This window comes from Ceratina calcarata, unplaced genomic scaffold (assembly GCF_001652005.2).
Source record: "Ceratina calcarata isolate Rehan_Ccalc_2016 unplaced genomic scaffold, ASM165200v1 scaffold12, whole genome shotgun sequence".
NCBI classification, from domain to species: domain Eukaryota; kingdom Metazoa; phylum Arthropoda; class Insecta; order Hymenoptera; family Apidae; genus Ceratina; species Ceratina calcarata.
Genome location: NW_017132978.1, coordinates 86,671 through 109,715, shown reverse-complemented (window position 1 = coordinate 109,715; position 23,045 = coordinate 86,671). Strand labels below are relative to the sequence as shown.

At 45.7% G+C, this 23,045-nt stretch overlaps 1 protein-coding gene and 1 long non-coding RNA gene across 3 annotated transcripts in view; one reads left to right on the top strand and one right to left on the bottom strand.

Annotated features, from left to right (window-relative positions):
* Positions 1-14,407, bottom strand: part of LOC113464411 (uncharacterized) — an 84,038-nt gene extending 69,631 nt beyond the window's left edge. For both annotated transcript variants that reach the window (XR_003389270.1, XR_003389267.1), the window contains exons 1-2: positions 14,298-14,407; positions 13,806-13,903 (exon numbers count right to left, since the gene is read on the bottom strand). This is a non-coding gene — a long non-coding RNA (uncharacterized LOC113464411). The remainder of the gene's footprint in view (positions 1-13,805; positions 13,904-14,297) is intronic.
* On the top strand, positions 1,331-22,590 carry LOC108625812 (carcinoembryonic antigen-related cell adhesion molecule 1). Its single transcript, XM_018026115.2, has 5 exons — positions 1,331-2,357; positions 11,855-12,063; positions 16,364-16,592; positions 17,609-17,908; positions 20,097-22,590. Exons 1-5 carry the CDS (start codon positions 2,297-2,299, stop codon positions 20,195-20,197), a joined length of 900 nt encoding a protein of 299 aa, XP_017881604.1. The 5' UTR covers positions 1,331-2,296; the 3' UTR covers positions 20,198-22,590.
* Positions 22,591-23,045: the final 455 nt, after the last annotated feature.

The following is a 23,045-nucleotide window of genomic DNA, read 5'->3' as shown; positions in this document are numbered from 1 at the left end:
AGAGAGCGCCGGGCGTTCGACTTTTTCCCCTGCCCGAGCAATCAATCACGGGTTCGTTAAAAACGTTTCAAACAAAATAGCCTTTCGAACAGTGGAACAACTTCTTAAAACTCTGGACTTCGTTTTCGGTGAAGCTCTTTCTTCAGTCGATTTTGATCCCATCGTTTGAAACGCTTTTCAATTTAAGAATTCACTCGTTGCAAACTTAATTAGCAGAAAAGATTCCGAAATTCTGACATTCTCTACGAGATTGGCTCGACGACAGAGAATATTTAATTCAAAATATTACGACGTGAGGGGATCTTAGAATCACTTTGGATCGCGTGCATATTTTACTACCATAAGATTTCATTGACTAAACTTGGAGATAGTTTCGAAACTATTCGTCTTTGATGTAATTTTTAAGGATACATATTTTGGGTCAAACTTTAGGTTTTTCCAAAACATTATTACTGATAAAAAAAAAGATGGAATATAAAATGTAATTCTGTTAAAAGAGGGAAAAATTCTGTAAAAACTTGGAGGGTTTATGCCTCTTAAGAGCAAAGCGTGATTAATAAATTATATTATTTTATATATTCAATGAGTACAGTCTTATTTTCTCACCTCGCCCTACCATTAAACTCTAATTCTTCCTGTTCTTATATTTATTATAATTAACTTCGCGTAATCAACTACTGAAACTGTACTGCTCGTTTAGATCTACATTTTTACGTACATAAAATATGGTTCTTGCTAAATAAATTATTTCACTAAAGTATGATTTTTTATCACGCGACGATAATAAATTTTGAGTAACAAAATGTTTCATGGGAATTCAGCCCGTAATTCGTTTCGACGCTTGGTCCGCGGATTATGAAACGAAAAGACGTAGTCGGAGTTGTCAGCGCGCTGTCTCGATAACAGACATCCCGGTAATTACGCTGTTTCCTTATTATTGTCGAGTCGGCCGAACCGCATTAGCATATCGCAGCCGGGTACTCGAAACGAGGAAGGTAACACGAATCCATTCAGCCCTTATCGTGGCGTACGGATCCGGATGGACACGCGGCTGAGCCCCGTCCCCATAGATTTTATACTCCTTGCACGCTATTAGCCACACTTTCTGCGTCGTGCGTCGCGACGCGCGGGCTACCCTTAGGACTACACCTACGTTGACCTAACCGCGTGTCGATGAGGGTTGCTCGGCACGTACGTGTGCCCGAGAGAGGACCTTTACATGCGCGCGTGCCCCCGTCCGTGGACCCTCTGCGCGTTCTTCCACCATCACGGGAGGTGGATCGGAAACGCGCATGCTCCCACGGCCGAGAATCTCCCCAGTCAGGGTAAATCTGCCACCGGATCAAGACGTGGTGCGTGTCGCGTCGTCCTATATACCATGTCGTGCACACAGGCGCACGGTTTTTCTTGAAAGAAAACGAACCGAGAGACCCGATCGCCCAGCTCGGTGAACCGCCGCCGTGGAGATGTTCGAGGGAACGTTCGACCAGACTTGAACGTCGTGAACAAGTGTGGATTGTGTGCGACCGGGTTTTTAATTATGCCTCGATCGGACTGCGACGAGATCGTTCCGCGAGAAACGCGCACGTTTACAATCCCCGATACTTTCGGGTGACTCACTATAAAACACAGATCAGTTACCCTGTGAAAGAGAGACTTCGCGAGTGTATGAGAAGATTTCTTTCTTGAACGACAGTGAAGTGTCCCGGGGGTCGGCCGACGTCGTCAGCGAAAGAAAAACAATTTACAGGGCCGATACTGGTGATTAGAAGTTGTCAGCCGGGACGCGTGTAACATCCGCCGAGACGACCTGACCGTCGCAACAATCGACACGGAAGTTTCCCGGTGTGACACGGTTACGGGCAAAGTTTCGGCGTAAACGTACCCGACGGGTGTTATCTTTCCGCAGGGGTTGGTATCGTTGAAACTTTCCGCGGCGCAGGGTGTGTGTGCACGTTTTCGGTTGGTTTCGCGCGCGCGAGAGCCCGTCCTATGGAAAATTCGCGCGAGGACAATAGGCGGCAGGAGAGTAAGCGCGGGGAGCTCGCGACAATTGAAATCGTGTTGATCACCAAAGTTCGAACGTCCGATTCCTCCCCGGGTGTCAATTGAAAAACGCGTAGTCGGGGGGGAAGGTGTCGTTTCGTTCGAGTTTCGAGGATGTCGGCGTACGGCCGATAAGGATTTCCCGCTTAAGTGTCAGTATGTCAGTGGGTGGACGGTGCGCCGTCACCCAGTGAAGAGGATGTGAATCGGTCCGGTATCAAAGTGAACGCGGCATCAAACAGTTGCTGACATGGCTTTGAGGTGGCAGGCGAGGCTGTCCATTGCTGCCATACTCTTCATGTGTACGGAAGGTAATTATCAATCAGTCCGTCGGCCGCCGGAAACGATGACGCTGCACCCGGTTGGTGTTTAAATTGAAATCGCTCGACCGATTCGAGTTTCGGTCCCAGCGATTCCGAGTAATCGCCCCGCGTCTAAACGACGTCGGTGGCCGTTCGATCGAAAACTTAGCGGCCATCGAGCGGCAAAATGGCACGGCTAATGGAATTACAGACGTGCATGCGTGCGTGCAACGCGAATTTATCGTATGCATTATTCATAAGTCCGCCGTCTGCCGGCCGAATGATACGCGCCGACTGACAGAAAGCTTTTCCTTTCCGGCGCGAAACGTAACGCGATCGTCTGGTCCGAACGTGACCGGTTAATATCGATCACCTAAACTAATTAACGCGGCGCCACGATACATGTACCTACGCTGATACGTCCTGGTTCTATCATCTCGGGGTCAAACGCGTCTTCCGATACCAGAGGACGAGCGACGAGAGCTCGCCACCCTTTTTCACACCTCGTTTACAGCATTGTCGTCCCGGTCGAACAACTTCGCCAATTTCGTTCGACGCCCGCTGGGCAGACTTCGGCCGCGATTCAACTTTCCTACGGTAAATTAAACGTTTGTCCTTCGCCCCGCGGAACTTTCCTCGAATTACCCGAGAATATTCTTAGCGCGGATATAACTCGACTCTTTTTCTTCCCAATTGTCTCTGCTAACTTGGTGCCGTCGGATAATGCAGTTACGAGCTACTTTCTACTAACGCTAATGCGTCTGGTGTTAACGCGCACGCGGCATCCTGTAACGCTTATCGTCGTTAGTATAAAATTCACAAGTAGACTAAAAAAAAAAAAAGAAGCAGTGCAGCCTCGTTATGAGAAATGGATTCGTTAATGTATTCGCGGATTAATTCGTAATTGGGTTTTAGCGGTGAATTTTAATTCGAGTTATAAGGAAATATTATACCGGCTTCCCGTTAATTACGAGCGGCTACCTCATTAACGCGCTCGCCCGATTGATGGCGGCGAGCTTCTGGAAAAGTTTCCGATGGTATCTGCTCGCTTGTCATCGGAGCCACTCCGCGATGAGATCCGTACGAGCCTTCTTGCCGCAACGACGCGGTAATAAAGTTTATGCTAATAGCGCGAGTAAAATCCCATGTATTTTATATAGGTCGTTACTTTTACGCACGGATGCCACGCTAACGTGGCCCTGGACAACGAATAAAATTCATCGCGTGATAAGAGCCACTCGAAATAGATAAAATTTGTAGAAGAGCGATCGGACGCGTTCTATGTCACGTTTTATATAATATGTCCTCAACATCTATTGCGATTCTAATTTTGATAAAACTATAGATTTATTAAAGAGTTTTCAATAAAAAATACATACGTAAATAAATAAATAAATAAATAAATAAATAATTTGGATTAAAAATTATTTATAAAAATATTATGAACGATTATTTTCGTTGGATTGCTTACACGTGACAGAGAAACAGTTATTTATGTCAGTGAGGAGAAGTTGACGGCGAGTGGCATGATAAAAAATGGTAACCTATTTCTGCTGAGATGGTTTCTTCTGGCCGGGCCACGCAAACGTCTCTTCCACTTGCAGCAGAACGGCGTGCGTCTTCGTGTCTCCACACGATTCCGCCGTGGCGGAGCTATTTCTTTTCATACGGGTGACCCGGGCAAACAGAGAACTTTTGGGAATCTTATCTTATTGCTCCGCTTCGTCGCCGGAGAGTTTTGTAGGTTTCGGTGCACGCTATCGAACTTGGTCGACGAAGGAACCATTGTGATTCCTTTATCTCGATGATAAATCGGGCCAGGCCCCTCTCCGCCCTGACTACCGACCGCCCGCGCGATTCAGCCCGACCGATCGTGACTCTCATTCTTTTGCATTATGATCATTTGTTATAATTTTCGAACTGCCGACCTCCCATTGTGATACATCCCGGAGCCGTAAAGCGTTTTATATTCGAACAGCTACTGTAACGTCTAAATATCTTGGCGAATCTTTTCTCAGAGATATTTTTATAGCCCAGCACGCGAACCACCCTTAGCTTCACATACTTAAAAAAAAGTATTTATTTCTGTTGTTCGAAAATTGCATTAACTCGGAAAAAGCTACTGTACAATTAGTGTGTCTATAAATTCGAGAATAGCTTGTTTCTTGGTCGCACGTACCGAGTGCATTGGTCGTAAGACTGTGTCCTGGTAAGGAATGATTTTAGTTGGCGGCGCATTAAAAGAGGGAAACGGGTCGTTTACCAGGATTAACAAAATTGAAACTGTAAGGTGTCCGTTTCACTTTCGTGGAATCCCTTGCAGAAACGGCAAAACCTTTCTTCTAGATCCCTTTGAAATATATTACTACCCTTCTTGCCAGTTCTTATCTGCCGGAAGGGTTTCGTGAACGGATCGCGCGGCGAGCTCGAGCGCGAGATAGCACAGGAAAATTGTGAACATCCGTGTGATGAATAAAATAATTTCACCAGCAATTTAATGATTTACAAACAGAATTCAGTTCGGAAGAAACTCATTTTCACGTTTTAGAAAAATTGTACAACTTTTTACGAAACAGTTTGAAGTTGATTATGATACGTGTCAAATTTTGATCAGAGAATTAAGGATTGATTAGCGGGAAAGTTAGAAACGTAGAACTTTTTCCCGGGGCACATGATCGCTAATTTCATATTCGACCAGCGAACGATGGAGCGAAAGTTTCACCGACCAATCAGGAAGCGCGATATTTTCAAATAAACTTCCTCGGATGCACCTGGCAGGTGTTCCGCGACTACGAGTTCCCCGTCTGAAAATGGGGAACTTCGTTTCCCTCAAATCGTTTTATGTTCCCGACGACCGGGAAGTATGACGAACCTTGAAATAACTTCTCGCGATAATAAAACGGCGCTTCTTCAACCGCCTGAGAAATTTTTTCCTCCCCGAGTCCGTGGCCCGAGGCACGGCTCGTTACTCGGGCGGATCGGCATCTCACTACACCTCGAAGGAAACGCGACCAACCGACGAGAACAAGAAAATAGCTGTGAATTATTTCACGCTTCCAGCGAATTGGTTTCTCTAATTTCGATTAAACAAATGGAAGAAGTTCGTCGGACGCAGCGTACGTAGGCGCGTGGCACACGTGCGCCGCGGCGCCCACGCGGGGCTTGTTACCCCGGGGCTCTCGTAGAGTAGGAAACATTAAGTTCCGGCGTGTTTTAATTACGAGCCTAAGCGCGAGCACCCTCGACCCGTTTAAGCGCGGGAGCTTGCGCCAGTCCTGCTGCATTTCCGTGTCACGTGACGAGTGACGATAAACTCACGAAATCATGGCCGTTCCATTATTTCGCGACGTGGCCCACTTGTCCTATAATGCATACGTCGTGTCGTTGCGTCGCGCTCGTTTCCACAGACGCGGTGGATCGACCTCCGCGGACCGGATTCACCGACGGAGAGAGGGAGGAGGCGTGGGGGTGTTGTAAAAAAAAAAAAATAGAGACGAGGAAGCTGGAGGAGGCTTCGAGCTTTAATTAATTGCTTTTATCTCCTGCCATTTTCTCAGAACGCTCTGCCATTTGTCTTCCTCAGCTTCTTTTCCTTTTGCCTGTTGCGACACGGGAGCAAAGAGGCAGCGAGCTAGCCGGGGCTATGAAATCTGATCTGAGATTGTTAACGGCGCTAATAGGACTGATGCTGCGCAGCTTACGCATCGATAAATTGCGGGGGCGATCTTCGACGTTTCGAGTTGCATCGCGAATCGTCTAATTACGACTCGAAATATTTATATTATTAAAAAAAATTGCGACGCCTTAGACTGCGGCCTTTACTCTTTTCGCTAGGAAGAAAATGAATCACGGTCCGGTGTGGCGAACGTTATTTTGTCTCGTCGTCACAATTACCGAGCCGGCGGAACTTCTGAATGTTAACGGAACAAATAACTCGGCTAGTTTCGGCCGGTATAAATTATAAAACCGCCCGCTTTATTGTTATTTAAATTTCGCCTTTTCACCGACAAAACGGATAAATTTAATTCACGTCGTCCGCCTCCGTACACCTACGTTTTTGTTATTATGTAAACACAATTCCCGCGGGACACGCGAGCCCGCAGTTTCGCGATATTCGCTTCCTCCTCGCGTGTTTCATACGTTTTCTATAAATCTCGTCGCAGCTCAGTTTCTGTCCCCCGCCGTGCAAGTATACACGGAGTAACATCCGAACGATTATTATATACGTTCGCCTAATCGATTGTGTCAATCGAGGCTTGTTGCCTCAACGTTCCGCGAAACTGGCACAGTTTTGATAACCGAGCGTTAAGCGTGTCTTCGCGTTCCATGTTTTCCTTCGCCGTTTAACGAAGGCACCGAGGCGGCGAGAGATAATGTAAATCGAATTCGTAGTTCCATTAAACGCTCGCAATAATCGGATGAGCGTGGTCTCTCTCGTTCGAGCACTCGACCGACCGGAACTTATCGCGGCGCATATATCAATATCATCGTCGTTTTGCTCGCGTCTTGCCCCCGTCCACAAATCATTCCGGGCGAAAGTTATGCAGACGCGCCCGCATACGTACATACCTACAGTACCTACCTACACCATCTACCTACCACGACGCTATTTGTTCCCCGCAATCTGCGGCGACGGGAAAAAATAACGCCGCGTAGCTAAGGAGAGACAAATCTGCGACGCAGTCACGCGACCGCCCCCGTGTGATTAAATTACATTGCCTATTTAAAAGATAAGGAGCCGGCCGCGTTATCGAACTTATTTATCGACCCGGGGCCGAGTTCTGGCGACAGATAAAGGGCCAAGGGGCGAGCTAGACCGATGTGCCCGGCCGCGGTTGCGCTTAATTCTCTGATTTACACTAAATACGCACGGAACCCGTCGGGGATAATTAACTGTGGCCTGAAAAGAACAACTTGTATTCATTTTTCCTGGCCGCGGGCCCAGTCCTGATTAACCCAGCGAATTTCTTCGAATGTTAATTCGACGCCAGCATGGCCCTACAGAATTCTGACGTGATTATTTTCGAATAATAAATTTTACTATTTTATTTAATTCGTTTATGAACGGAACGGAAAGAATGCGGCCCCTCGAAACGAGGAATGCCTCGGTAAAGGTCATTACCCTCGGTGGAGAAAGGACGGTCTAAATATTCAGGCGACAAAAGTCGGAATGCTTTTTACCTCGGGAGTGAACGGCGCGGCGCCGCCGGCTGGAACCGGGTCAGAGTCCCTTAAATACCTTAATCTCTAAACGCCGATGTGATTTGCGTGGAAATCCTCCGGGCCAGGGCGCCGCGGTTACGTCTGTCGTCTCGGGATTTTCGTTCGAAGGTAAATCCAATTCTCGCCGCGCTCAAGAGAGATCATAACAAGGGAATGGATTCTCGCGACTTGTAATCGTTTACGACATTCCGTGTGCGAGCGTATGTCTGCAGATTGCGGGTGTATCACCTCGACAGTGGTTGCGCAGTCGCAATTTCAAGATTAAGTCGAGTTAGCGAGTCGTTTGAGCGCCCCACAACTATTTGCAACATGTTTAGCTCATAGACAACGGGAGTCTCGAATGTAATAAGGTATTATAGGGTAAATCTTGTTAATCTACAATTTAGATTAAGATTCAGAATAGTAGAGAGTATTTAATCATTGCCGACTGACTCTTCTATGAGCAGTACTGACTCTTCGATAATGTATAAATGTAATATCGTCAAGCTTGAAGAGACGAGAACGATATCTGAAATTATTTTCTTAATCATAAATTTGATTCGCTTTTCCTCTCGTTGCCTTCGAGCATCTGAAATCTTCTCTATTGATACATATAACTCAGATCACGTTATTGTTATGACCAGAATATCCACGAAAGCAAATGAACTCAATTACTAGTATGGCACGTTTAATGACTCTAGTCACGTCGTTAGATGCAATCTTCTTACTTATTTTCTATCCACGTACCAATAATTTGTTATACATTTTTTCCTTTTTTTATAGAAGGAAATCTATCTATGCTTTTGTTCTACTGTTCGTTGTTATTTATTGTTCTATTTGGTATGAAGTTAGATTCTGTAACTCGTAAAATAAAAATGTAATTCTGTTTCCTTTTATTGAGTAGATTGAATAATCCTGATCCGTGTACAGTTCTCTAAATTCATTCGACTAACTAAACAGCTGGAATTCCTAAATAACTCGAACAATACAGCAACGAGTTGCTTAATGCAGCGGGGGAGCGAATGCAATTTGCGCCGACTGACGACTGTGCCCTCGCTGTGAGTCACCGTTCAACGACGAATGTCGACAAGTTCGATTATATCAGAAATCGGCGTGAATTTACGGTGGAAAGAATCCGCGACGAAACCGATCTTTTTTCCTTCGTGCCCACCTGAAAATGAATGGGCCGCAATTTGTCGCGGCTGCATTGGTTCATAAGTCATTGAAAATTGTCATTGCAATTTATCACGGCGCCCGCGGGAGTAATTTTATTTTCACCAGCCAGGAACTTCCAACGAGATTCGTCGTTATTTTCCATTAGCCGCGATTTACCGCCGATAAGGAACGGTAACCGCGCTCAATCATTCTGGCAATTACACTCGTCGCCCGTTAACTTTCTTTGTAAACTCGTCCGCGATCCGGCAACGCGGTTCTAACGAGTAAACAGAAATTCGTGACGGAACAGTGGTTTGAATAAGCAAGCGTCCAGTCGGGATAAAGAGATTTGCGGAGTATCCGCAAGGCACCTTGACAAATATCCGAAACAATTTTCGCGGATCATGGCAGGTCAACAATGATTCGGACGAGAGCTGCGTTCCGAAATTGAAATTCGCAATTCCGAAGAGACGTCGGCTGCGTCACGGCCTCGATTTTATAAACCGACACGTTTATATAGTCCATAACATTATACATATAGCTATCATACGTCTATAAATATTGATGAGCTTTTAGAGTAAAGTCGGGTACCTCGCGTCAGCCGAGATAAATTGTACGTGCCTAAAAGAAGAGCCTATATACTTTTTACCACGATCGGAAGAGGCTCGAGGACTGGACGTTGAGTCCATCAATTTTTACAGAAACGACCGCTGCATTTTCATCGCACTCTTCTCAAGTACACTCGGTATTTAATGTACGCGTCGCCTATGCGAGGAGCTCAACGTGGATTAGGGAGACGAGAGATAACGTTGGTATAGTAATACGTTAGTGACAGCCTGAAAGTCAATGTGCGAAAACGTAGTATGGGAGGGAGGGGATAGAGTTTCGGGAAGCCATAGCGGAGATTCCCTGGGGTGCGTGGAAAAGCTCGTTACAAGCTCCCGGAGCTTAGTTGTTGCTACAGAATTAATTAAACCTGGCGCGCGGTAAAGTGCATAAAATACCTAGAAATGATCCCGCGACGGATTTATTACATAACCATACCGCCGATCATCCACTACGACCGACTAAACGAATAGAAACATTAATTAATTAATAGATTAACATCCTCCCTTTACGATGACTCGTCTGCTCGCAATGATTATAATTAATATGTGATTTTCGATTGTAACAAGTAAAGAGCAAGTGGTTAATTATATTTTAAGCAAGTCATTGGTCTTTGTGTGTCTATATTGACAATTGAAAGCTGAATTCATTTGCGATGATAGAAAGCTCGCTATAAGTTAATTAACAACGTCCAACCGTTCGTATTATAACTGGTATTCCATATGTTTAAATCAAACAGGTAGAAGTACAATATATACTTCAGGCAATTTGGTATTTAATATCATTTTCGAGCAATATTAATATATAACTCGAATAATATCTATTCTTATGCAAAACAAATAATATATTCATATAAATTGTACATTCATACCATGAAATGTTTCGTAAAACGAGATTGGTAAATTATGTTAAGCTAGATTCAATAAAATAAATATTCATTTTTTAATAATGCGTTTGATTCATACTTTAAGTACCACAAAGAAGTAACCCTGCCTTTGACTCGATCACCGTCGAGCTTTCAAGTTCTCAAGGAAGCTTCTCTGTACAACGAACTCGTTTCCTCGACGGCGGTCGATTGAAAAAGTGATTTACGCAAGAATACACGCGGATGAATTAGCATAGGCGGTACGGGAGAGCCGAGGGCCCCGTTCATGTATATTAATAACCCGCGTCACCGCGTACGCATTTCAAGCGAGGGAACGTCTGTATCGCGGTTTCTTTCTGGCCATGATGGATCACGAGAAAAACAATGGAGGACGATACGAAACCGCCCAAGGCAATAGCCAAGGCTTTTCTCCCGGCCGACCTATTCTCTACCTAATTCACTCTTAAGCCAAAGTGTAATGAGCTCTGATCTAATCTAATTCCGTCCAATCTCCTTCCGGCTATAGCCACATCCCGCGGCTATTATGCTTCTTCAAGAAAGTGAGGTATAGCCACTTCGTGCGCGATCCCTATTCTTACGTTTAAGCAGCAGAGACACTCGAGATTCACCAGGTTTACAATCTTCCCATTCTGAGCGGCTCCGTTACATTTTTCACTCGATTCCGACGGTGTGCAACGATACTTTTTAAAACGCGCCCCTCGCCCCGTTGTAATTGGCTGTTCGCGCGCCGCAATAAATTCGTTGACCGGTTAATGGAGAAGAATCGAGGCAATTAGCATTAGCACTCGCGACGTCACGCATCAACGGCGAATTTAATAAGCGTCCCGATGTGTATCCTCGTCGAAACAGCCAGATTTAAAAGCCGATTTTTCCCGATAGTTGGACAATTTACCCCGTCACTCTGGATCAACGCGAAATAAATGTAGAACCGTGTTCCCGTAAAATCAATTACTCGGCGCACGCAGAACGGGGAATTATTTTGTCGTTCCATTTCCTCGTACCTCGTCCTTCCTCTTCTTTTTTTTTTTTTTTTTTCATTATTAAAACGCATCGACGGGGACTGGCGCACTCTTTGCGAATTCGCGCATCGAAAATTTCTTTTGACCGCGCCGAGAGCTAGTTTCACGGTCGTAAAATGAAGTCAGCGAGAGAAAACAAATGGACCGCCAGCGATTCACCGTGTATCGTGCAACGAGAGAGTGGCAGAGAATCGGAGAGATTAGTGCGCAGATAGCTGGACAGGGATCGATACATAGTAGATGAGAGAACTGGCTCTACCTGTGTGCAACACCGGTTTTCGTTGTTGTCATGCGTATCAACGTTTAAACCTTCCTCAATCCTTTTTTTTTTTCGTTGCTACAAATGATTTGGAAGCCTGGAAGCGAAAACCTGAGATTTTTAACGCTGCGATTGCGTCAGTATCAGCGTTTATTGCCCTCCGTCTCGTTCTACATCCTCGGCATCGTTGCTCGTTGCTTTTAGCCGACTTTTTTTTTTAATAGCTTCTTTGCACGCTGTCTTTCCCAATATTCTTTTGTCCGTTGCACCGTCGATTGAGCCATAACTTTATAACACCTTTGAAAGCGGCGGACTTTCGCTCCATCGGATTTCGCAGTCAAAGCAATTTCACGTCAAAAATATTCGTTTACCGTTTCAGACACATTGAGCATGGGAGACCGGGCGATGGACAACGCGGATCGACACGCGAGTCAGAGCAGACCGCGGAATCAGCTGCTGGTGGACCCGTCCAACTTGAAGCCGAACGCGGAGCCGACGTTCGACTACTCGCAGAACAGTAACGTCACGGCTCTGATCGGGAAGAACGCTTACCTGACGTGCAGGGTCCGCAACTTGGGCGACAAAACCGTAAGACCCTTTCACCCCCCGACGCTATTACCGTTACGCGAAATCTTCTACTCCGCCGGAAACAATTTCCAATCGCGAGCGAACATTTATTTCCATTCGGGAAGCGGGCATAACGGGAAAAATTGTTACGGCCGGCTTAATGTATCAGAAAATACCTGGATTCCCCCGCCAACCCTCCTGCCCGTCGTAGGCCAGTGGGGTTTCGACAAATTTGTGGCGGCGAGGTAATTACGACAAAGACCGGTGTACGCCCGTTGACTGAACGAGGGAGGAAATCCGGTCTTGGTAAAGACCTTAGGAAAAGCGATTTGCAGGAAATAATCGAGTTGCCCGGGTTCGATTGGACGTTAATCGACCTTCAAGGCAACTGGAAACTCAATTTTATCGCGAATCGCGGTATCGACGTTACAGGTACCGCTCGATCGAAAGTAACATCCTGCCGCTCCGGTTATAACGCAGTGATTACGTTCTAGAATTATTACACAGAACCGTCGCTATTCGTCTGTACATTATCTTGACTATTTCATAAACGGGAACAAAAACGAACCTGTTGGAAGATACACTTGTGTACGAACGCTTTTTGCGCTCCGTCTCCTCGATCAACTTGTCAGACCGTACCCTGGTTTAATTAATATCAAGAGCACAAAAGAAGCAACCGGGAAAGAAGAAAGAAAAAAAAAAGGGACACGACGAGAAAGAATGAGATCTGGGTCTGGAGATAAAAACGCGGCCGTTCAATTCCGGTGTTCCGTAGTGTGTAAACCGTATTAAGTAAATTCATTATACAGTCGAGGATCGGCGTGCCTTAATTTCATTCGTTGTCCCGCGTCACCCGTGAAATTCCATTTGCCCCGCGTCCGAATTGCCAGGTCACACGGATTTCCTCGATACGTGATTCTCGACACTTTGCATGCCACTCGGCGACTCTTTCATATATGTACATAATACAGTTCGCATGTGTGAATTTTACACGCATCTGCGATAAGGATCGATTTCCTTATCTTGGATTGAGTGTCGGCTAGAAGGATTGAATTGCACGTTCCAGTTTGCGTTCTTACGAATTACAAATCGCCTCGAGTCAACCTCGACGAAAAGGATTTCAATTTCGAATTCGAACGCCAGGTTCAAAGATTCGTTTTAATGTATCCTATGATGCTCTCACGGCTGATTTGCATTCGGTCATTAACAATTCAAATGACAAACGTGTTGGTACAGAGTCGCATTTACTCGCAAGAAATGCAACAGATTAACGTGCTCGTCGTAAAGATATAATAATTGCTCCACAGATACAACTAGAAGGTACAAAAGTAGACACGAACATCTTTGAGCAGGAAATTCTACTTAAAAAACGATTCGTCTGACATGTTTGATCATCGTAAACACATGAAAGAGTCTAATACGTAATCGAAATGTAAATTCAACAGGTTACTCTATATAGTTATGCCCCCTTTGCTCTTGTTACGCAAGAACATGCTAATTTTTACATAATCCAATAATTGAAGACAGAACTTCAATAAAAACAATCCTTCAGGCATTCAACAATTTGCAATGATAATAAAAAGCATCGATCATAAAAAGAATATTCAGTATCACAAACGTATGTGTGCGAATTAATCGAAAGATAATTATGTAAAAGCGTCTGTACGAGCTTTTAACGAATATTTAAAATATATATATAAATAAGCAAAGGAATTAAGCCAAAGGAAATGGTAGTAATACGAATTCAATGTAATTTCACTCACCGTTAACACCGATGTACCGAACCTTCCTCCATTTCCGTCGCAGTCATGCCTCTTCGATATTGAGTGAGGTTATGCTTCTTGATGATAACTGTCTTCATCTGAAGAAACAAGGAAAACTTTTGTTAGACGCATTCTCATTGCTCGAACATTGGCACAAGGGCTAAAGGACCGAATGTTCCACGACAAGGGCTAAAGGACCGAATGTTCCACGACAAGGGCTAAAGGACCGACAATCGAACAACGCTGACAGATAATCATTCGATACAAATGATTTATCAATTAATTGAGATTACATTTCAAAATACTAAGGTTTTCATCCGAGAAAACCATCAAAAAGGTTGTTAAACGCATTTTTATTGCTTACGGGGAGTGAAGATTGGAGGGAAAAGGGTTACAGGACCGAACGTTGGACGACGCCGGCAGACAATCATTCGATACGAATGAATTATCGAGAGATTATGTAAAACTATATGATAATATGAAACTATGTACCTTTTGGGACAAACTAATGCAGTATTTAGTAAAAGTAGATTCACTTTTGCAGTAATTTTTACACTTAAAACTGAATCTGAGACGGAGCTACGTTCCGCACTATGGAATGACGCTGACACCACTGCGCCATCTCGGACGGCGCTCGGCAACACCATTCAAATACGAATCGCGCAGAGAATAGCATTTTCATATTTAATATTTTAATACTTGTTATACTCATACTCATATACTCATACGCCGTTGTCTCTCCCAGTCGCATCGCTTCGGACCGATTGTTTCGAGGTCGTTGCGCCGGCGGAAGAAAACTCACTTATTATTCCCGGGACGAACGATTGGTCGTTTCTACCAAAGTCCATTAGCAGTTGCGTCTGCGTAGCAGTTTTGCTTAACGTTCGACATTCATCATTTTGGACGCGTTCCCGCAGTCTCGTTTCCCGCGGTGGTGTCTTGTTGGCTAAGTTTGGACGCGGTAAACTGTTTCTCCACCCGCAGTTTCGTACCGAGCGACTCGCCAGAAGCAAACTTACTTCTTCGTGTAAATACGCTAAGTGGTGCCAGCGTGTACACACGCTCGGCGCGCGTGCAAAGTCGCCGGAGACAGCTGCCTTTTCCGGTTTACATTGAGGAATGAATTACGGCCGGGATATATCGCCTCGAACGACGACCGAGGATTCATAAGCTTTCTGCCGCCGAACTTCCTCCAGCAAATGACATGCGCTTTGTGCAACCACCAACTTCCATCCGCGACCGATTATTAATGCCTCCGCCGTTGTTGCGACAGCCATTCCGCGCGTTCGTTTTTGTTCGACCGGGTCGATAATTGCTTATGCGGGTTAAACTTTTCAATTTGCATTTCGCGAGCAAATTTTCAACGATGTAATTAAAAGAATCGGAGCTCGTTATGCAACGAATAGGGAGTTTTATTAATGTCCGATTAAACACGAGGTCGTTGCTCGGTCCACCGCTTCAGAATACGCAGCCGGACGAATCGGTCATCCGATTACCGTTTCCCTTTTCGCTGCTAATAGTTCCGCCACGGAAAAGTCAATTTCTCGTTCCAATAGGCTATGAAATAATTTCTTCGGAGTAATCTCGGTCTTTCATCCAGTCGAGGTATCTCAACTGACCAGCCGAGCTTACGTGAGATCATCGCACGGGCAACGGTAAAAAAAAAACTAAAAATCATCGTCAGATTTATCGGTCTTCCTGCGATCGAAACGCGTGTACGTCGTCGTTTATTTTATTTCGTGAAGGAATCCAGTAAATTTTTAGACGTCTAGAAATCTGAGGAGTAGAGAAGAACAATGCGGAGGTCTGGAAACTTTTGTAACTCGGAGCGCCGGGAAATCCTCTTTTTGGGAAACGATCCCTGTGAGAATCGAAGAAAATTTTTCTTCGGCCCGACTTTCGGTTCGCCGTAAACGCGGGTCTATACGGTTCCCTCGTTTCGGGATTTCGGCGAACGCGACGTCGCCGACGGATACTTGGCGTCGCGGCAGCGTATAGACATCCCCAGAGTTTACCGGATTACTTTCCCATTCCCGAGGTAAGAGCCTCGCCTGGCTGTACGTACAGCTGATGAAATTGCGTCATCCCCGAAGACGTCGAAATTCATCGGGGGTCGAAGTTTAAGTGTCCCCTGCTCCGCGAATTATGCATCATACCAGAGGCCTCGCTGAACGTTTGCGAACGTCGGCACGTATCGGAGTCCACGGACCTCGCACCCCGGCTTACTGAAATATTTAATGCCGCGGAATGACGAGACGAATCTGAAATATTGATCCGCCGTCGACGTTACTCACGTCTCTCCAGAGTTTTCCCGCAATTTTTTTTCAAGATTCCCCGGAGTTACCGGGAAGCTAACGCCTCTAATATTCATAGACTCGACTTCGCGATTCGACTAGTTCATACGGTGCTTATTCCGAAGTGAGAGCTTCATTTTTCAGGGTACTAATTATTCCTTCGTGAATGATCGCGATGAGAATCAGTCGCCCAATGGATTTAACCATCGGTCCATCTGCCCCGATAACCGTCATTCACTCCTGTTTGAAATTCCGTTTGCAAAGGTATCCTGGGTGAGACACAGAGACATTCACATTTTAACGGCCGGGGCGTACACCTACACGAGCGATCAGCGATTCCAAGCGCTTCACAAACAAAATACGGGCCAAAACAGCGAGTGGTCTGAATGGACTCTTTGCATAAAATGGGCGCAAAAGAGAGACGAAGGGCTGTACGAATGTCAGATCTCTACTATCCCCGTCAAGTCTCACCAATTCCGCTTAAACGTCGTCGGTAAGTTTGACTCAACGATCTACATTATGCATCAACTTAAGCCATTGTCGACTCGACGAATCCCGTCCTTTATACCGTCCTAACAGCCACCCAGGAACGCTCCATCGTCTACGATTTTCGCGACTCAAATTGTTATCCATTATAATGGATAGTCGCTTGTTATTGGCAAAATGTGAAATGTGATTGATGAATCGGCGAGTGAATAGGCGGGCTGCGAGCAATATTTTTAATACATCAATCACGACCGCGTTCTTTCAATATTTGGCAATAAACAATTCCACGATTTAAATCGAAGCGAAACGAAACAGAGCTTGAAAAATCTTCAACAGGGATAACGAATAGAGTCGTCGTCGTCACCTCAAATTACTATAATGCAAGTGCGGTTTTCCGGTCGTCGAATGCTCTTGAAACGCTTCGCGAAATTATGATGCAACGGTATTAACGCGACGACATTGAGCCTTCCAATAATATCTTTGGGAGTGGGACTTGAGAAACTTAATTCTGTAGAGCGTGATACCATCGAGACCGGCCTCGTTATTTCAATTACAATGATCTTCGACTCCGATAACAAGTCTCGTTAATTTCCTAAGACACTCCCGTTCCTTCCAATATAAAACTTTTCACATTACTGTCAAATACCACGCAAACAACCTCGTACATATATTTGACCGTTGCAATCTTAATTAATTTCCCTCCGTTTCATTATACACGGTGGTCGTTTTAAGTCACTCATAGACGCTTCTTCTAATTTCTGTTCAATCATCTTAAGTAGCGAGTACAGATAGCTCATTGGATTCTGGACTCACTTCGACTCGAAGGACCAATTTGTTAGAAGGACCTAACAGGAGTCGAAACTTATTTAGAAAAATATTCACAATGCATGGAAAGCTTCAAAGACAGAATGTATGTACGTACCACGTTTTCTATGCGTGCGAAGTGAATCCGGAATCTAATGAGAACGCTCGTTGGGAGTAGAAGTAGTGGACGGGAAAAAACGGTGTCTATCTTTATCGCAGTACCGACGGCGACGATCCTCGGAGGTCCGGATCTGTACGTGGGCGCGGGGAGCACGATAAACCTGACGTGCGCCATACACTTCAGCTCGGAGCCGCCAGCCTACATCTTTTGGTATTACAATGAGAACGTTTTGAGCTACGATAGTCCCAGAGGCGGCGTCTCGGTGATAACCGAAAAGGGTGGCGACGTGACCACCTCCTGGCTCCTTATCCAAACTGCGCAACCCTCGGACTCCGGGGAATACAGATGCAAACCCAGCAACGCCGACACGGCGTCCATCAAAGTTCATGTGCTAAACGGTGAGTGGGAACACGCGCAGGTAATGCGCGATCTTGTACCCTGTCATCGTTGATCGGCAATCATCGACGGTCCATCGGTCTTGCCGACCGCAATTGCATTGCTCGACGGTTAAATAAAATTTCGGTGAACTGAAACCGGAGGGCCAGTGTAAATCACTGCGCAAAAACTGGGACGAATATTTGTAGCTCCGTCGATGTATTCACGTGTAACAAAAATCCCATCGGTCTAACGCACTCGGCAAAAAGGACGACAATATTTTTTAAACAAACGGCTTCGGTTTTTCGCGGACCGCGAGTTATTTACGACCGCGGTATTTACTCGGCGGAGTGAAACGCTCGCCTGCGATTTGCAAGCGCGACGGTAGAAAAAAAAAAAACGGGAATGATATAATTCGTAGTGGGAACGCCGGGCCGATTTCACGGATGATCGCGGGACCGTTTTATGGAACGGGCGTTCGCCTTTGCATAATCCGGGACGTTTTCTTAACCCGTTAATTTGGTCGCGCGCCGGGTTAATTCGGTGGCTCGGTTCCGTTCGCGAGCCAGCTGGAAAATTTCACCGGCGAGCATCGCACGCACACCTGTCCTCTCCCAGATTTCCCAGGCATCTGGGACCTCGCAATCAGCCTATCAGAACTTGGCAATTACGCAGTCGCCAAGTTTTGCATGTTTATTCAGTGACGCTCGAGCCGAGCAACGCGGAGCAAACGAGTTTCAGCCTGGGCGAGAATGTTTGCCATCGTGTTCCTCCAGTTCCTTGGATAGAACACGCCCACGAGAAATGGTTCTGTTAATGCAAGTTTAAACAAGATTTTCAAAATTTCCATTAGTTCGCTCCTCTCTATCTCGCGCTGGTTTTAATCGTTCAACCATGAGAGCGCTACAAAATTTCACAGTTATAACGCGAGCTTGGAAAATATATGAAAAATGCATAACGGCTTACTTGTTTACCGCAGGCGGAAGGAGATCGTAATTTAAACGCATTTGCATAAATTATTATCGGAATTGCATTCCACCGAATCGCCGACTGTTCCAGTTTAAGATTTATAAACGCCTCATAATCGTTTCGATCTGTTTTTTTTTTGTACGTCCGCGAAAATTCTTCGTCGGCGATTGATCGGTGTCGCACGGTGGGGTCACGCGAGTCGTTTTACGGCCGACAATGAGGGACATCGATCGCGGCTGACAAATTTCTGTCGATGTAAATTACGCGAATTCCAGCCGACGCGGCGTCCAGGGGCCGAATTCTTAGGAAGCTCCAACCGGACGAAAACCAAGCGGAAATTGCATTTCTATCCGTCGCATAAAATAGTTTGTGGACGGCGTTTAACAAAGAGAAAAGCTAGGAACGGACGGTAGTCAAAGTATCGTTGGTAAATATCGGGAAAGTAGCGACGTAAAAAAGTTATTTGCACGATGCGCCTCTCTTTCGTCTCGCCGCTCTCGAAGACGCTTTGACCTTTGATTAAAACGATCCGTTTCGGACCGAGATCAACGGTTTAGGCAACTCGTCCAATGGAAACGATCTAGCTTTGCTAAAAAAAACTTATTTTCCTGCTTTCAAATGGGGATGAGCTTCTCATTGAGAGATCCTCCACTTTATATAAATCGTTCACCGATAAACTGCACATTTTTTCAAATCGGCCTGAATGTATGAAATATCTCGTATTATGCAAATTGTACGCCAAATGACGTAGAATGTACATTTATTTATTTTTTCTAAGACGTCCTGTGACTCAGGAATTATTTTGAATCTTTTCATATGACAGATGTGATTTCTTAAAACTAGATATAAGATAAAGATGAGCAATATTGTAATTCCAATACCATGGAAAGTATGCAATAGAAATCGACAGTATAGTTATAAATACCTGATCGATTTGATTTTGAGATATAACCACCGGACGCAATATCCGGCGATGAAAATTGGTGTAGAAGTATTATCGGAGATTCTTGTAACCAAAGGTTGAATCCCAAAGCCGGTCGATCCTTGATCATCCGCAGGCTGACTCTGAGGAATCCGAGAATTTCCGATATTAATTTATCAGAGATGCGTCGCGCGGGAAGCACGGGTATCGGACAAAGCATTCTACACGGGACTACGCGAGATAGCAATAACAAGAAGCCGTAGGAATGGGTGCGTGGCGTATCTTACTGTCCGATAAGAACTGTTCGGTTTTTGTTCCAGGCGAACGACCGGAGGCGATGCAGACCGGAACGGCGGGACCTATTTTATCCTCGAGCTGTCTTTTGGTGTCTCTCATCATTTTGTACATATCCTCGGTGTAAACGAAATACGAGCGTCGCCACGATGCTGCTTACAGGTTATGTCGGGGTACGGTAAGATCGAACGCGTTGTCTCGTTAATCCACCGGTTACTGTCGACGAACGCGTGGCCGGCACCGAATCGATTCGACGACTCTGACACACTTTTTTACTTCCACGCTCGTATGTTTGTACCTGTTAATGAGCTCTACTCGCACTAATTCCGGTCTGTAATTAAACCACCATATGTACCAGCGGGCAAGACCTTCCCGAGATGAGGACGTTCGCGTTTCCTCTCGTCGGTCCCCGCGGCGAACGACTCGCACCCGCCAAGCGAGCGCTTAGAAAATTTTGTACGTCGTTCGATGAAGGGGACAGTCGACGCTAATACCGCGAGCCGTGGACGACGGGAAAGACTGATTTCATTCACGGGATTCGATGATCCTTGCCGATTTACGAGCAGCGTAAAACAACCGTCTATGGTTTACTGCCGGTCTCGAGATGCAGGACGCGCGAGACACCATTCACCGACGAATAAAACGTGACTCGATTGCGGTTGCCCTCCATCTGCCGGCGATCCTATCGGAGATGGGCGGGCAAGATTTCCAACGCGAAGAAAGTATTTACGCGCGGGATCAGACGGGCTCGAATTACCTCACGGCTCCGATCGAAAACCGACGTTAAATCCGTGAAATATCGTCGTTCCGTGCGGGCAGGTATGTACGTAACGCGCGACGAATGTTAATATTTCGGGGCGAGCGCATTGTTCACGGGGACGTACGTCATTGTCGCGCGGAAATCACTTCCGGCCGATTAACGGTCAGAAACGCGGGCAGTTGCGTGATTGAAAACAATTGCGGGAAATTATTATTGCCGAATGATCCGGCTTACGGGAATTACAGTTTTCGGATGTTCGGCACGGCCTCGTTAAGCTTCAATCCGATCGCTCGAATCCGTGGACAGCGAGAGGCACGTGTAAGAGTTCGGAGAGTGAGCTGCTGTGTTCAGGATGCAATTGTTTACTGTGTTAGACGAAAAGAAGGAAAAGTGAGGTTACGTGTTGGAAACGCGTCGTGACGGACGACGCGACGCGAGCAAATCTGTTTGTAGTACGCTGAACGGGTATTAGCGTCGACTCGGATACACGAGAGGGCCTGTACATAGCGTCTGTATTATAAATTCTGGCTGGATGATGATAGTTACAACGCCGACGACGCGAGCGTAAACTCGTGGACGCGCGCGGCGACGCGACAACTCTCTCACTCTCACTTGAACACACCGGCGTGTGCGGTGGATCTAGTAATCGCGTTTATCGCGTGGAAATCAAGTTTCGCGGCCGGAGTGGTTCCGAGCGAACGACCCCAGCCAGCAGCGGCGGCGAGCGGAACGCCTCCGCCCCGGATCATCGTTTGACACGGTTATCGGAATTTTATTCACGAGGAACGAGAATTATCATAAGCAATAAATTGAATCGTAAAGCTGATCGATGATCTCGCGCCCATTCTACCATCCTCGACGCGCCTCCTTCCGCGCGAGGCGTTTAAGGGATTTTCAGCCACGGACCTTTTTACTACTTTGTACATTTTTCCTTCCTTTCAAAAAGCTTCCTGCGAAAGTGCGCCGTGTAACGGCGAAGGCGGGGGTCGTTGCCGTCTCGTTCGGGTCCGGAAACCACTCCGGTCTCGCGGCGCGGCGCGACGACGGTTTTCACTTTCTATTTGTGTGTGTTTCGATGTGATATCCTCGCAGATACCCCGTACGAAAGTATCGCGCGGGATCGTTCTCGCGCTCAAAATCGAATCTCACTTTTGTGTTCCTAACCTCGGTGGCGGTTCTTTCCACCGACTTTGGATTACGTGCATACGAACAGTCGGGGCAAGTTGAAAGGAGCCGAGGACGACGCGAGGAGCGCCGGGGCGGCGGCCAACGGAGCCAGTCATTGTTCCGGAAGTTTTTCGAAGGTAAAACAAAAGTTCGATACACGTGCGCTCGTCGAAACGAAACGTGGACACGCTTGCGCGAACTCCGGAGAATAATTACGAGGGCCATACGGTAGGGTTGGGGAAAGTGCAAACTTTTCGAATTTTTCTTTCGGAAACGGGGAAACTACGTGTAACGGATTGGACGCGGTCCATTAATCGGGATCGTTGATCCAATTTCTGCTCTCGATACGCGTTCTCTGTACGTTCTTCGGTTCAGATTATTTCTGACGTAGAATCCGGTACAAAAGGGACGTATATTTAAGGCTGTATTGGCTATACAGTCGATCCCAATAGTTTATGTACCTTAGAAAAACGCATTTCCTATTATTAAAAAGAAATCAGACATCGGAAGAATATTTCTACTAATAGATAGCTGGCACGTGCTAAAAAGTATAGAAGGAAATATCCAATTAATTATTGACGCCGGCAAAAAAATTTTTATACTGAAATTGTGGGCACTGACGTTTTCTAAGAGAAAGATTTTATGAATTTTTCTTCTAATTTCGATATTTAACGAATTAAGTATGATTATATGGCATTTTATTGACATTGACGAAATCCGACCATATCACCGTCGAAACAGCGAACTTTTGACAAAAATTTTCGTTTTTCCTCAATAACTCCTAAACCATTGGAGATACGGGAAAATTGCATAGAACCTTTCTTGTAGAGCACGACGAGATCTACAATTTCCGTATAAAAGTTTGTTTCTAGCATCAATAGTTTACGAGTTATTAACGAAAAACGAAAAAACAGTTTTTTGCAATTTACTCGTAAACTATTGGTGCTAGCGAAGAATTTTTTCCTGGAACTTGTAGATCTCGTCGTCCTCTACAAAATGGTTCTAAAATTATCCTCCTAAGTCCATCCGTTTGGGAGTTATTGACAAA

What these genes read in the sequence shown, in the direction of transcription:
- LOC108625812 (XM_018026115.2), top strand. Translation starts at nt 2,297, where the DNA reads ATGGCTTTGAGGTGGCAGGCGAGGCTGTCCATTGCTGCCATACTCTTC. An exon ending in GCAACTTGGGCGACAAAACC is followed by an intron (nt 12,064 to 16,363) that starts GTAAGACCCTTT and finishes CCGTTTGCAAAG; the next exon opens with GTATCCTGGGTGAGACACAG. An exon ending in CAAAGTTCATGTGCTAAACG is followed by an intron (nt 17,909 to 20,096) that starts GTGAGTGGGAAC and finishes TTTTTGTTCCAG; the next exon opens with GCGAACGACCGGAGGCGATG.